At 45.8% G+C, this 16,488-nt stretch overlaps 1 protein-coding gene across 1 annotated transcript; it reads left to right on the top strand.

Moving 5' to 3' along the window:
• The first annotated feature begins 1,686 nt into the window (after nucleotides 1-1,686).
• Nucleotides 1,687-10,171, top strand: LOC134462629 (uncharacterized). Its single transcript, XM_063215741.1, has 3 exons — nucleotides 1,687-1,710; nucleotides 4,236-4,394; nucleotides 6,814-10,171. The coding sequence occupies exons 2-3, from the start codon at nucleotides 4,244-4,246 to the stop codon at nucleotides 9,012-9,014; spliced, it is 2,352 nt and encodes a 783-aa protein (XP_063071811.1). The 5' UTR covers nucleotides 1,687-1,710; nucleotides 4,236-4,243; the 3' UTR covers nucleotides 9,015-10,171.
• The last annotated feature ends 6,317 nt before the right edge of the window (nucleotides 10,172-16,488 follow it).

Genomic DNA, 16,488 nt, shown 5'->3' with positions numbered 1-16,488 from the left:
TTTTACCGATCCACCACTGCACCATTCGTCTGTAAGATATGAACATGTGGCACGCTTTTCATATCCACGGATAAGTGAATTCAATGATTATGGCCATCCTTTATGATTCTACACACCCGCTTTTAATGCTGTGGACCTCACAACATAAACGGACAGTAAATTCAAGGGAAGATGAAGGGGCCTGTCCGTCTTTCTTGTGGGTGCTGTCATCCGATGGTAGTGACAAAATGTTTGCTTTTGGCTGAAGTGAAATAATTCATTTTCTCTCATTAGCTTATACACATGTGTACATTTAAGTTAGAACGTAATTTTTTCCCCAACTCTACATTTATTTAGGGATTTGAGGCTTATTGGACGGATGGCTCTGCTGCTGTAGGTACTGCTGGCTACCCAAAAATCACATCTGGTTCTGTTTCAGTATGTCTGCGCTTTTCCCGGCGTGCCACAAGAGGGCGGCAATTTAAAAGGAAAACAATGGCTACACGTTGTTTTTCTTAAAGCAACAGTAACACATTTCGGTGGAGAACTCCATTCCAAGGCCTGTTTTGTAAGCCTACTACAAAGGGCCTACAATACATAACATCAATGTGGCCCCTTCCACATTTGCAACTATTTAAATGAAAATAATAGTTAAATGTAAAATGTACCAAAAACCAAACCAAAAACATAAGTGTTACCCGGTCAGACCACAACATTTTTGCTAGTCTGATAGTGTTCCATCAAACGTGGTTAGAGTAAACAGTAAGTCATGTCAGGTGATCTCCCTGGGGAGAAGGATATGAAACAATTTCTGTTTCTGCTAGTCGATCACCCAGAGCACATTTTACAGGTAGTGAGCTGCTGTGTGCCGTTTGCTACTATATGGTAAGGAGAGGTTGTGACTCATTCCAGAACCTTATGGCACTCCAGTCATGGAGACCACTGATTTTCCAGGTCCGTGCCTTTCATTTCTGTGTTTCTATTTCTTTACGCAGATATTGACACCCACACACGCACGCGCGCACACACACACACACACACACACACACATACGCACGCACGCACGCACACACACACACACACACACACACACACACACAAACCAACAAACAAAAGAATGGTTAACCACCCTGTACAGTTTTGTACTTGATCAGAGAACCATTGCATCTTTCCTGTAACCAGAGAGAGAGAGAGAGAGAGAGGAAAGTACTAGTGGCATTGCGCTGGGCTAGCAACAAGAGAGTGGAACCATCTGAAGTGGGCAAGAAATAGAAGCAGATGGGAGAAGAGACACAGACAGACAGACAGACAGAGACAGGTTATAGCAGAGAAGAGACAACATGACGGCCTGCTTGTCTATGGAGAGAAAAAAAGTTGCCGGACTGGTTTGTGTGTGTGTGTGTGTGTGTGTGTGTGTGTGTGTGTGTGTGTGTGTGTGTGTGTGTGTGTGTGTGTGATCCTTCCACAAACAGCGTAGGCACACCCACCTGTCAGACACGTGTTGACACACACACACACACACACACACACACACACACACACACACACACACACACAAATACGTGTCCACATGCGCGAGCAGGTAAGAGGGGGAGAGAGAGCGTTGGGTTTGAACATGTCTGAGTGGGAGGTTTTGGGAGGTGTGGGGACTGGAGACAGGCCAGATAAGGAATGAGAGGTGTTCAGCTAGAGTAGAGCACTGAAGAGGGAAGCACTCGCGTGGCACCTCAGGTAAGACACCCAACGCTTTCTCTCTCTTCACTCCTCTCCTCTCCTCTTCTCTTCTCTTCACTTGTCCTTCCCATTTTTACCCCGTTTTCTACATATTCCCTCTTGCTAACTGGCCTGGTCTTACAACGGAGGTTGTGTTTTCGTGGGGAAAGTATGAATCTTTTGACCCGGTAAACAGAAGTGCAGACTTTGATGCATGTGTGGCTGAGAGAGAGAGAGAGAGAGAGAGAGAGATGGACTGTGGTGTTCTGTGTGTGTCCATGCAAACACACATTGTCAACTCAGCAGATGTCTTCCATTTTGCAAAACAGTGATCTGTGGATGGTAAAATGTAATATTGTATTAGTATTAGTGAAATGTGTATGCTGTCTGTAGTTAGAAAACCAGAGTCTTGTTTGGAATGGCCACATGACAGAGACAAAACAAATTGATGAGGTGCGTCAAAATTCTTGAGCAGTTGCTCAAGTGGTCCACTGGGAAAGTTAGAGTGTGTGAAGAGAAGTAGTGAACTGCAGTTGGTAAAACTAAAATGTCTTGATCTACTAGATTGAAATGTTTCAAAAAGAATAAATAACCCCCATGTGACGATGTTGGTTGGTGCACTTGATGTAATTAGTGAAGCCATTCCAAATTTCAAACATCAGAACACGCCAAATCAGAAGTATTATTGTTACTATTGATGCATTTCGGTAAATACTGTGAGATAATATGAAGTGTATAATATTACTTTAATACACTAATCTTGTAACTTGCAGGTGTTCTCTCGTAGCCTCTTACTGCAGCAGGGGTCGCCGGGGACCCTATTCACTTGCTGAAAATGCTTAACTACATCATAACAACATTGCTATGACATTACAGAGAGCCATAGTGCTGCGCTAAAGAGGTTAATATCCACAACACTGCAATCTGCTAGTGCCTGAAAAGTGTAACTGCAAATGTTAGACATCAAATATATTTAGCAATGATGCCAATACAGTAGTGCGCATACTTACCTCACAATGTTAGAACCATGCTAAGTCATTTTGCACTTAAACCCAGTCATGGTGAGGAAGAGGGCGTGATATGGCAGAAAATTAACTGAGCCTGCACTGTACGCCCAAAATTTAAATGGTGTGGAAAAAAGACAAAAAGGAAAACAAAAGCACAGGTGGTGTGATGGCCACAGGTGCATTTTTTAATCCATCTTGAGAGTGGACTCACTGTATGTGATGTATACCTTTGTAACAAGCAGAGTTGTATAAGTAGAAGTACATTAGAAGTACTCTTACATATTTAATTACAACACTAGTGGTATGATATTACAGTTGCCATATCAGAAATTTGTCTTTTGATTGAAGGCTTGTGTGTGTGTGTGTGTGTGTGTGTGTGTGTGTGTGTGTGTGTGTGTGTGTGTGTGTGTGTGTGTGTGTGTGTGTGTGTGTGTGTGTGTGTGTGCACGTGTGTGTGTGTGTGTGTGTGTGCACGTGTGTGTGTGTGTGTGTGTGTGTGTGTGTGTGTGTGTGTGTGTGTGTGTGTGTGTGTGTCCGATCCAGTCCTGTCCTGTCCAGTCCAGTAGCTAGTGGTCCACTATCACATATCAATATCACACCACTAGTAATGTAATGGGTAATGTAATTATATCTTATATATGTAATTATATATATCTACTTTACACAACTCTGGAAGTTTTATGTTTTAGGAACAACCTTTTTGGTGTTGAGCCTCTCATTTGTTGCAGTTTTGATAAGAGTGTGAACGCCACTTTGTCTTGTTTTTGTCATCTGTATAAATGTTGCCATACACACCTAACAATAAGATAACAGCATCTTATAGACACATTAAACTGCTCTTTAGGAACAACACACTATAAACACATTTTTGTTTAGCTCTGATGAAGTTTGAAGCACTTCTTTGTCTTCTTTCTGTCCTCCATTTGGAGCTATATCCTCTTTAAGGAGACAGCATCAGATAAGTGCGAGACATTCAAAAAATACACCATTCCAAGCCCGCACATGACTAAAAATAGGCTGCAACCTATTCTCTAAGTCAGAAAGTGTAAATCCCCAGTGTTTGGCTCCTAGAGCTAGTAAAACGACACTAAGAATGAAAAGACCATAGATGCTTTGACTTATAATTGGCCTGCAACTTCAGGGCAAGCACAGATTTAGCCAGTCTCTCTCCTCTCCACTCGTGTTTCTAGCAATGAGGCAGCAGGGGGGTGACTCACGTAGTTAAGGCAGAATAAGTGTCTGTCTTAAGTTTCATTTGAGGAGACGAGATTTCACAAGCGGACGAGCACTGCCACAGTATTTTGCATAAACACTTGCATACCCACTTGCATAAGGACTTGCTATATCTGGTTACAGCAAAACACGATACGCTGTGTGTGCTTCGAGGGCAACCTGGTGGTGCTGCACCTGCTTTGCCCCGTAGCCCCAGCTAAATCCACATTACCTTAGTATCCAAATAGCATTAATATCTGGTTACACTCTTCATATTTGACCGGTGGTGGTGGTGGTGGTTGTTGTGTTTTGTGCGGGTGTCAGGTGTGGCGATGGAGGGTCTGCTGCAGGCTGCGCTGGGCGTGTGTGCGTGTAAGGTGGGTCTGGGTCTCCTCTGCCTCCCCATGCTGCTGAGAAGATCCCTCAGCTCCGTGGGCCTCTGCTGCAGCTGCCTCCTGCTGCTCACAGACCTCGCCGCCACAGGTACGTAGAGCCATACCAGTACTTAATACCACACTACATCTACATTACATCAAAGATGCTACATTGCCGTACATTAATGTACAATGGTGCGTAATGTATTATATACTGTACGTAGATGCTGTTTGACCTAACACTCTTCTACAGAATGTCAAATTCAGTCCCATTCTGTAAGTGCAACGTGCACTCTGTGTTATTTTACCTTACATTGCATTTATTTAAAGGTGCAATGTGTAATATTTTTAGTGGTGTATTTCCAGAATTCATGCTGCTCATTCACAAATGTTATCTTTTTCACAAATACCTACCACTGCCATCAAATTCTAAGTTATTTATTATGACAGGTAAAATTGCACTCTTCACACATGAAAAGGTGGCTCTTCTCCACGCGTAAAACTTAGGCTACTGTATTTTGATCATACCAGAAAATACTGTATTAGATTATCATTTAGCAAATATTCATGAAATGATCACATTTTGCAGTAGGCTGCACCGTTTCAATGAACAGCGCCGTTGCAATACCTATGCTGGCCACAATCCTACACAGTAACCAAAGTCATCCTGCACAGTCCACAACTTGGGGCCGGAACTCGTGACCCTTCAATTCACACTTCAGTTCAACAAGGGAGGCACAAGCACTATGCCACTGAGCTAAAGACCTAGAGGCCAGTTGCCCGTATCTGTATGAGGCTTCAGGAGGGAGGTGTACTACGCTCTACAGACAAACTCTGCTAATTGGCCTGCATTGCACTCACCACAATACACCTCACTCCCATCCGGGTCTAATGGTACCAGGCCACTAGCCTGCTTATTATTGACTTTCTAATCTCTTCGAGACTTGGTCTGACCAAGAGCATAACAAATAACGTTTCCCAAATGGCATGGTTGACCCGCCTCCCTAGGTTTGCTACTGATTGACTGGTTTTCGACAAAGTGGGGGGAGTTCCCGAGTTTTCGGGAGACCAGAAACGATATTTGCATTGCTCTTGACCTGACTAGAAGCAACGCCGGAGGTGTTGCGTCACTAGGAGGGTGTAGCCTTGCTACCAGTCCACCACCCAGGGCTCAAACTTGTGACCCTCTAGGTTGCGGGTCAATAGGGGAAGGTAGGCACAGCTGAAGGTCCAGGCCGATAGCTCAGTGCTACCGCACCTGTATGTCTGAGGCTTTGGGAGGGAGGTTTACCAACGTTCTACCACTGAACTCTGCTAGTTGGCATTTGTTACATTCAGCAGATGCTTTAATTAATGCAAAGTGATTAACAAAAAAGGGCAAAGAACATGGTAAATATAACAGGGTCAGTGGAGGAGAGTACACCACTCCACACCACAGCGTAGTACCTCTGCTTCTGTCTACTGCGCTCCTCTCTTATCTCGGTCTACATCTAACACCTATCTATGCTCTTCTCACCTCGCCTCAGCTCAGCTCCAGGCCACCTGCTATTCTTAGCTCTCATGCACTTTCTATCTGTAAGGTATGGCCACAATGGCTAACGTCACCAACTGTTGATTATTCGATTCGAAAATTACATAAACAAAGTACCCAAAAAGAAAGATACAGTAAGAAGTTATAGTAGGCCTATATAAGAAAAAGAAATACTAATTGAATACATTGGGTGAACTATTTGGCTGTCAACTTTAGACATAGGCTACAGGGTTGGATTCCAGGTCAAAAACAGCTGTGCTGCTGACGTAATATTAGTAATAGAATGCTTGATGAAACGCTCCATGCTTCGTCGAGATTTGAGAATGTTGACGGTCTAACATTCTGCACTTCCACGCGTTTCAAACAAAACGTTTCAAAGCGTAGGGTTCATGTACACAATGATAAAAAAATAATGGACATGAAAACAAGTGATCATTCAAAATTAACTCCACTAACCACAGTAAAGCAAAATATTAACAATGAAAGTTATTCTAAATAGCATAATAGGGCACCTTTAAATTACCAAATCAATTAAAACAAGAACTCTTTACAGTAGACTTTACACAAATAAGTGTTCATGAAAAGTGACACAAGATGGTCTAATTGATCCTTGACATTAAGTTAAGGCACATTCCATCTCTGTAATTGCATTGCGTGTGACAATAGTGAATATGTTTGAATTCTCTGCGAGTCTGAACAACATTTTTTGTTTGATATGTACTGTGCAATGACGTGTGTTCACTGAATTACACAGTCTGCACCCAACACGTCGCTACTTGCTAAGCAATGTTACTCAATAGAATGTGTATGTGTTCGAACAATGCAAGACCTGAAATTGCAAGAAGAGTTGAATGTGATGTCATGGGCTCAGAGTAAAAAGCTATTTGAACCTGTTCTAATAAGCGAAAAGTGATTATAGTGTCTCTCTTGTGTGAAGGTACAGTAGGTTGTGTTCTTCTGTGCGTCATCTGAGCAGGCTTGTTTCTTCTGTCTGCAGTGTTCCTGTCAGTCTTATGGCTGGCTCCCCCCTGGCTGCAGCTGTCTCCAAGCCTCTCGACCGACCGCGTGGCTCTTCGCCTCCTCCTCTTCCTCACGCACACCTACAGCCACGTCATGTTCCTCTTCGTACCCCTGGTGGCCCTGGAGATGCTGCACCACCTCCGCAACAAGGTCTCCGTCAGAGGTGGACGGGATGGGTGGATACAGTTACAGTCATGGAGGGAAGCAGAAGAAAGAGGGAAGGATTTAAACACGAAAGAAGGACAATATGAAGATGCTGAAGGGAAGGATTTATGCAGAAAAGGACGAGAAGATGGAGAGAAGGATTTATACAGGAAAGAAGGAGAAGAAGAAGAAGGAGATGATGAAGCTCCACTGTGTCCTGAGAAAAGACAGACGAGCAGTTGCTGCAGAGGAATAAGACCCAAAGCATCCAACATAGTTGTGCGATCCTCCCCAGAAGAACCGCAGCTCTGGACCACTTCCACTTCCACCACCGCCACCACACTGGCCCACGTGGTGTGTTTACTGAGTTGCCTGCTGGCTTGGTGCATCTCTGGGCTTCAGGCGCTGCACCACCACGGGGTCCTGAACCTGAACGGGACCTCCACTGTGGAGCTCTGCCTGGAGGGAGAGAGAACAGATGGGGCCGCTGCTGCCGGTGTTGGTGCTGCTGCCGGTGGTGCGGTCGTTGATGGTGGTGGTGGTCTTGGTGTTGTCTCTCTGTGGAGGTGCCTCCCCAGTCTTCTCTCGGTCACGGCTGCGTGGCAGGACTTCACCCAGGCCTGCTGGGCTCTCCCTGCTGCTGCCGTCCTGCTGCAGCTCTACGCCAGCCTCAGACTCGTCCACATCCTCTCCACTACTTCCACTAGCAGCAGCAGCAGCAGCAGCTGTAGTAGCAGGGGGTGCCCAGAGAGGGCTACACCTTTACGTGAGGAAAAAGAGGGAGCAGACATGCAAGGTACTCTGGTGTCGACCTGCGATGACATGAGTCACACAAAAATAACTGCCTTTCCGCTCGAGGAGGAGGAGAGAGAGGTGGAGGAGAGAAAGGAGAAGGATGAGGAGATGGTGGAAAGGAGAGGAGTGATGCAGGGCATTCCGTCCAGCAGTGATACCATCAGTTGCCCAGAGACCACTACTCCTTCATCAGAGGAGGAGGAGGAGGAGGAGGAGAAGAGGAAGAGAAAAGTAGTTCAGGGTATTCTGTCCACCAGTGAAGCCATTGGTTGCACAAACACAACTACGCCTTCACCAGAGGACAAGGACAAGGTGAGCAGAGCAGTCATGCAGGTGCCAATGACAACAGCCCTCATGGAGCCTGCAGCAGGAAGACTGTCACTCTTGCTCAGTGATCATCACCGTCATGTGCCACCACCACCAGACACGATGCCGGGTGCCCGCGGGCGAAGGCAAACACCTGCCGCTTCACTGCTCCGCACGCTCGTTAATCCCATGCTGTACGTTGACAACGGCCTTGTACCCGCCACACAAAGCTTCTTTGTTGACACGGAAACGTCAGCGGCTGACAACGGCAGGTGCTGCTGCTGCTGCTGCTGCTGTGACCCCAGAGCGGTGACCACAGCACGTCTGGCCACCGCGCCTCGACGTCATCGCTCCCCATTAACACACCTGAGTGACGGACGACAGCCATGCCGCTGCGCTTCATGTCACCGCCTCTCGGAAAGGTCCCCGAGACCAGATGACAGCGAGATGTCGGCTAGGCAAATGACACAACACAAGCGACCTGCGGAGTCATCAACGCAGCACCAGAGGCAACCGCAATCGCAATCACAACAAAGCGTGCCAGCAGCAGTGCCGCGTTATTATAACAGTCTGACGACACAGCCAGACAGGGGCGATCAGATATGCTCTCCCATGGGCTCCTCTTGGCAGCAGCAGCGGCTGTTAATCTCCCACCGGGGCTGGGCTTTCCCACCGAGGGACTCTCCCAGCCTCAGGGCCCTGCTGCCACGGCTGCCTGTGGTGGGGGTGGGGGTGGCGGTGGGGCTGTTGTGTGTGTGGGGGGTCTTGGTGGGCCTCTTTCCCGCCTCGCTGGGCTTCAGCACCCTGCTCCTCCACTACACAGAGACGCTGCTCCTGTTGGGGCTGAAAGAACTCGTCCTCCTCACGCGAGCCGACGTGCCCCCGTCACCAGACAAACAAGAAGGCAAACTACTGAGTCAACCTAACCGTTAGAGATAAAAGATAAAGGACAAAGTGGTGTGTGGCGGTTCGAGTGTGTGTGTGTGTTTTTCCATGTTTTCTTGTCCATAGACAAAGTAATATTGAAAGGAGCTGTTGGTGTTAATACAAAAAGTGTGTGTGTGTGTGTGTGCGTGTGCGTGTGCGTGCGTGTTTGTGCATGCTTTTCCATGTTTTTGAATCCATGCAAAGGTAATGTAATGTTGAAAGAAGCGGTTTGTGTTGACACATCTGAATGTGTGCGCGTGGGTTTCCACACATGTATGATTGAATATAGTGTGTGTGTGTGTGTGTGTGTGTGTGTGTGTGTGTGTGTGTGTGTGTGTGTGTGTGTGTGTGTGTGTGTGTGTGTGTGTGTGTGTGTGTGTGTGTGTGTGTGTGTGTGTGTTACCAAAGAGAATAGGGTAGTAATATAGAGCTGAGTTAATAAAGACAGCTGGGCTGTTCCCATGGTCATAACATAAAGCAAATACCCATTGTGTGCCATTAGCAATGCCTGCCCTGACTGCAGTAAGTGACCTATGATAAGACTGTGTGAGTTAAACCATTAAAAGTCGTCTGGAGCAAGACTATAGTAACACTCCTACAGTATGAATCTCCCTTTTTAAAGGATCACGCTACCCTTGAGTTGTCAGTACCCGGTGATACTGCATTTTTCGACTCAGCCCTTTCCAAGATCTGAGCTATTCTAATGGGGGCAAACTTTGTTTACATTAAAAACTTTCTTACCATAGGCCTACTCCAAATATTTTCCCAAAAGGTATCGCTGCTTGCTAGTTGTCTGCTGATGTTGCATAACCTTTTGGATGTCATTGGGAATAAATCAAGATGTTTTTTTTTTTTTTTAAATGTAAACAAACACCTGCCCCCATTACAATGACCAGGATCTTGGAAAAGGCAGAAGAAAAATAAAGTTATCTTTCACACACCGCGCTCTTCTGTCTTGTTGGTGCGTCTCTGGAGTATCAAGTAGGAAATGGAAATGGAAATGGAAAGTGGAAAGTTAGGAAATGGATCGCACTCAGTTTTTTCTTCTTTCTTATTATTTTCTTTTTATCCAAACATTTCAGGGACAGACAGACGTTTCGGCTGCAAGAGCCTACCTCAGTGTCCTAACTAGAAGAGAAAAAAAATCTCAGGTAATGACAAGTTCAGGGTAGTGTGAGCATTACAACTGCATGTCAAAATTGGCAGAAGTTTTCCTTTTAAAGACTTTTTATGCCTTTATGTTTCATGCTTTTTATGCCTTTATTTGAGATAAGACAGTTTGAGAGTGTGACAGGAATCTAGTGGGGAGAGAAAGATGGGGAAGGATCGACAAAGGACCTTGGGCTAAAATCGAGTCTGTGTCACCGGTGTAATAGTACAATGTATAGCTCAATGAGCCATCGCAGCCCTCATATGAATATCTAATGTTTTTTATCATGCCTGTGATTCCTCTGAAATGCATTTTGCATTATTGGTAACCTTCCAAAACACTCATCAAAACTGTGTAAGACAGACATGAACTACATAGCGACCAATAGTCTACCCTATATATAAACTGTATTACAGGCTCAGGGCCCAATAGGCAGACACACAACATATACATAGAAATAGAATGTGCAGGAAAAAGAAGACTGTTATGACAGTGTTCATTAATTTTTATCCACACCTGGCTTAAGTTCCCTTTTCAGTGGACGTTTGTGCCACAGGCAGTGTTGCCAGATGTGTCTGACCAAATCCCGCCCAAAAGGTTCTCAAAAACCGCCAAAATGCGCTAAATTCCGCCCAAATTCAACAAATTACATTGACTTCTATGGGCCCAAAACGGCTTAAAAAAACGCCAAATGGCCAATTTTTCCCGTTTTTGCCCGCCGACGCTCATCCCAAGTAGCCTAATTGGGCGGGCACCCGCCCAATCTGGCAACACTGGCCACAGGGGACATTTTAAGCATGGGTGCACAATAAAGAGATGCAGACCTCTACTCTTCATAATATATTACATTCAGTCAGTATCAGGAACATTGAGCACACCACACACCAAGGCTGAGGGCTTAAGGCAACACTGTTATGTTATGGCTAAACAGAGGAAGAAATCGTTCCACAGAAACTAAAGTGTGCAACTTCACAATCTAAGCAACATAGAGACACAACTACTGTGAAGTAAATTTTACAGTACAGTCGCTGACTGAAACCTTCTTGTCAGGTTTTATGGTTTCACAACTCAACAAAACACCACTACAGTTTCACATCGGCCTTTGAGGAGGGCTGTGTGGAAACACGCAGTCGTGTTCTCACAAGTAACAAAATAGTTGCCTTCTCTCTGCCTGTCTGTGCCCCCCTGGTCTGTATTACAGAAAGTTATGTGAGCCGAGCGTGTTTAAACTCCTCCAAGACCACAGGTTGGTATTTGATGTGGTGGGGTGGAGAATGCAATGAGGAACAATGACCACTAGGGGGAAGCCTCTAGCCACTCACTCAGACACCAAGATACACAGGATGGCAAATGACTTTGACCTCCAAGAATGTGCTGGTTTTCTATGTACAATGAAATGAGATCTGGGGAGGGATAATAGATGAGAAGAGTGAAGGGGGGCTATTTTAGACAACTGATTCACTGTGTGCGATGAGTAGGCCTAAAGGGTTGAAGGTTAGCTAGTTTTAAATATAAGGTTCAGAGAATCGCCATAGGGCGTCCGTATGACAGAAGATAGATCATCACTGTCACACTGCTCAGTCTCTGTATAAGTGCAGACAGTCTAATAACACACACACACACACACACACACACACACACACACACACACACACACACACACACACACACACACACACACACACACACACACACACACACACACACACACACACACACACACACACACACACACACACACACAAGCCATAGGGAAGGACAAAGGGGTCATTTGTCCTAGGTTCAAGGAGAGGTGGGCCCCCAGGGTCCTCATCATGTTGTATGTATTGAGTGGGGATTCTTTCAAATTACTTCGTCTTGGGCCCGGCCAAAGTTGTCAGTGGCCCTGCACAGATACAGAGAGAGAGAGAGAGAGAGAGAGAGAGAGAGAGAGAGAGAGAGAGAGAGAGAGAGAGAGAGAGAGAGAGAGAGAGAGAGAGAGGGAGAGAGAGAAAGAGAGAAAGGGGGGAGAAGGAATCCAGGACACGGGCAAGCCCAGAGACCATGCTGTGCATTGTGCATTGTGTAGTCAGAATTCAGGTGATGCAAATGAACAGCATTTCCTCAAAGTTGGTTTGCCTCACTCGGGCTCTAACCACAAACCGCCAGCCAGGTCACCTATAGCAAAGGGCCCATCATGCATTGCAAACTCCAGAAAAGAAAGAGGAAAACTAGAGCACAATACAGGCATTTTCCTCCAAGCTTGAATCTGCGCCTTTTGTTACCTGCACTCTGTTTCTGATTACCCCAGTGAAATGAGTCAAAGTTCAGCAACAAAAAAAGTCTTAACTGCAGTTCAGGTGCAGCTTGTTCACAACGTAATCATCCAACAGAATAGCCTAGTTTTGTGCCCCTACACTCCATACGGCACAAGACAAGAAAAAACATCGGTCTGACATGACTGTCAGTACACACTGCTGGATATATTTGTTAAAAATAGACAAGAGTTGACAGGATCATGGAGGAGGAAGTGCATCTTTCGCAATGTCCCGAAAAAAAAGAAAAACAATGAGGACTATTCATGGCATCTTGAGTGAGCTGAGTTCATCCCGAGACGAGTCGTATAACAGAAGAAGACGAACTCCAGTGGAGTATAGGGATGGGATAGGATGGATGGCAGACTGTTATGTAATGAGAGACCGCGCTTAAAAATTTTGTAGACAGTCATTCTCTTGTCCCATCGGGATGATCTCTTTTCAGCTTGCTTCATCACATACCAAAGTCAATTTTAGAAAAAAACACACATGCGAGCACTGCAAGCATACATGCATGCGCCCGCCCGCGCGCATACATGCATGCGTCCGCCCGCGCGCACACACACACACACAGACTGACAGACCGACAGACAGACAGACAGACAGACAGACAGGCAGACAGACACGCACACACACACACACAGACACACACACGCACGCACGCACGCACGCACGCACGCACGCACGCACGCACGCACGCACGCACGCACGCACGCACACACACACACACACACCTAAAGAAAACCCACACACTGATTTTATGGTTCAGTATTAAGATTCAGATAAGATCAATAGGCTTAGGCCTACAAGCTGAGAACATAAAATACAACATAAATCCTGCTCATAAACACACTCATTTTCATGCTCACGCATGCATGCACGCACACACGCACGCACACAAACACACTCACACACACACATACACACACCAAGAAGTGTGTACGGAAAGAGGGACAAAAGTATGGGACTTGAATTCCTTCCCTGGAGGTCCCCATCTTGTTTTTCGTCTTGATACAGTGTACACAGTATGTGGGAATATGCCATGCGGTGCCTTGGGATGTTAGCGCGTGTGTGTGTGTGTACGTGTGTGTGTCTAGCGGCAGTGCAGGGCATCTAGTGCTTCTTCATGCTTATTTGCTCTTTGTGAGCCACATGCTCCCACACTGGCTGAGGAGCCCTGCAGGGACGTACGCCGACAAGCAGAGAGGAGAGATGGCAACATTAGACGAGAGAGAGAGAGAGAGAGAGAGAGAGAGAGAGAGAGAGAGAGACTTACAGAGAGAGAGAGAGAAAACATCGCCGCAGAGCTCAAAGCACACTACTAGACGGACGAGCACATGGGAGAGAAGGAATGATAGAGGGACTGGGAAAGAAAGAAAGAATGAGAGGGAGAAGTGGAGAGAGGTAGAGAATTACTGAGAATGCCCTGTGGAGGGTGCTTTTATGAAAGACGATACTATGTCTTTGTAGTCGTGTGTGAATAAGTGAGTGAGTGAGTGTGCGTGTTTGTGTGTGCGTGCATGAGAGAGAGAGAGAGAGAGAGAGAGAGAGAGAGAGAGAGAGAGAGAGAGTGACAGAGAGAGAGACAGAGAGAGAGAGAGAGAGAGAGAGAGAGAGAGAGAGAGAGAGAGATGTATGCATGTCTATCTATCTGCATGGTCAGGGCCGGATTAAGATGGCTTGGGGCCCTTAGGGTACAGGTTGCTGTGGGCCCCTCGGAAGACAAATTTTGCAACAAATGTATTTAGTGTCATAATTAGGAGCAAGGAATTCAGGATAGCTTCCAACTGTACCCAGGACAACAGATGGATTTTTTCAATATCGCTTCCTGTCACAATTCTGCAATTTTTCACTTGGGGTCAATCTGGGGCCCCCTGGCAGGTGCGGGCCCCTAGGTTGCAGCCATATCTAGCCTGTGCGACAATCCGGCCCTGTGCAAGGTGACTTTATACCGTGCTTCTTCAGCTCCTCAGTCCAAGGTCATGTGGTGCTGTCTGTCTGTCTGTCTGCCTGTCTGCCTGGCTGCCATCGGGACCGAGGGGATCCCCTTTACATTCCATCAGTGCAAAGAAACACACACACATACACAGACACACAGGCACATTCACACACACACACAGGGTCACACACAGGCACACACACACAGGCACACAGGCACACACACACACACACACACACACACACACACACACACACACACACACACACACACACACACACACACACACACACACACACACACACACACACACACACACACACAGACAGACAGACTAAACAGAAAGAAATAAAGAGAAAGAGACAGGAGGAGAAAGAGAATGGAGGAAGAAAATAAATTATGACAGACAGACAGACAGACAGACAGACAGACACACACACACACACACACACACACACACACACACACACACACACACACACACAAAACAATTTCATGCCTATTCTTGTGTCCCATTGCTGTTCACAGACCAAATCAAATACTGGACCTTAAACTCTTGTCAATTTTGCCACTGCTTGATTTGTATAAACAACAGCATTTCCCAAAAAACACTGTCTGATTAGTGGAGCCCATAAGACTCCTCACCTGTATTGTCTTTCTTATTGAGGGCGGAAGACACACAGAGAAGAGTGTACAACACCTGATGACTGTGACCTTGCCAGGCCTGGTGTGGTGGTGTATTTTACAAACAGCCAGAGATCAATGCAAATCCCAGCACAAACTGAGAGAGAGAGAGAGAGAGAGAGAGAGAGAGAGAGAGAGAGAGAGAGAGAGAGAGAGAGAGAGAGAGAGAGGGAGGGAGGGAGAGAGAGAGAGAGAGAGAGGCTCTGCATGTTTGTGTGCCCTCTGCCCTCATTCGTGGCCAGATCCGAGAGAGAGAAGCTGTGTGCTTTTACTGTATACAGTTCCAACCACTGTGAGTCCTGGTTCTCTATCAGTCACCATGAGGCAATACTGCAGGCACTGAGCTGAGAGCATAGCCTGTAATACCATAGGAGCTTTAGATGACAGGAGTTTTGATGAGGTGGAAGAGAAAAAATGAGTGTTACGGTAAAGAATAAAAGAAATAGAAATGCACAGTATCGTTTTTATATTATTTACAGAAAGGTTTGCCATTAAGAAAGCTGATGAATTCAGATCTCTCCACTTCAGCAGTCATTTTATAAAAGCTCAGTTTTATGTGTTCGAATTCGCTGTATGAGAGAGGACAGGGGGTGTTGGCGGATACATTATTGTTTTTTTCATATGTATCCTCATTTATGTGGATGGGGTCTGAGCATGCCTGTTGATCTCTGTGGTGGGGAGTTTTCAACTCACCTCACCTCACCCAAGCCAGGCCATTGGATTGGAGACATTGCACTGTGCAACGACTTAATTTCAATATGCTAAGAAAGCCCCTGAATATGTGATGTCAAACTCGACAGTGTCAGCTACAGTGTGCTTCAATGGTTGGCTGGCTAAAACCGACAGACAGGGGACAAACGTTTCGGGTCTAGCCCATCATCAGTGTTCCCAGTTTGAAACGTTTGTCCCCTGTCTGTCGGTTTTATTTACTTTTTTCGGCTTTGTTTAATACAGTTTTTGATTTTGCATTCAGCTCCAGTGTGCGACTCCTTTCTTCCTTTTCATTATACTGCTCTTGGAATTACGCACCGAGCGATACGCACAGGATAAGACATTGGCGCGGATGCCACCCCACCATTACTATTTGGATCCTCAGACTACCAGTGAAAGATGATGATGATGCATTAGCTAACCTTACAAAGGATTCAGAAGATAATAGAGCGCTGCAGTGGTGGGAGGCCTTGAGGGTTGCATGTCCTGCTGAAAATGAACTTGAGGTAAAACGTAGGACAGGTTCTAGGAAAACTGATTGATTGTAAGAGAATAAAAAACACTTTTTAAATGGCTGCAGAAACTAAAGAAACGACTAAAACATGAACTTGAGATAAAACATACACAGGCCAGGTCCTTGTGCATCATAGAAGGATTAAAAGAAGGCGAAAAAACACTTTTTAAATGGAAGCAGAAACTAAG

The sequence above is a fragment of the Engraulis encrasicolus genome, chromosome 14, assembly GCF_034702125.1.
Source record: "Engraulis encrasicolus isolate BLACKSEA-1 chromosome 14, IST_EnEncr_1.0, whole genome shotgun sequence".
NCBI classification, from domain to species: domain Eukaryota; kingdom Metazoa; phylum Chordata; class Actinopteri; order Clupeiformes; family Engraulidae; genus Engraulis; species Engraulis encrasicolus.
This window is presented reverse-complemented; position numbering and strand designations above follow the sequence as displayed.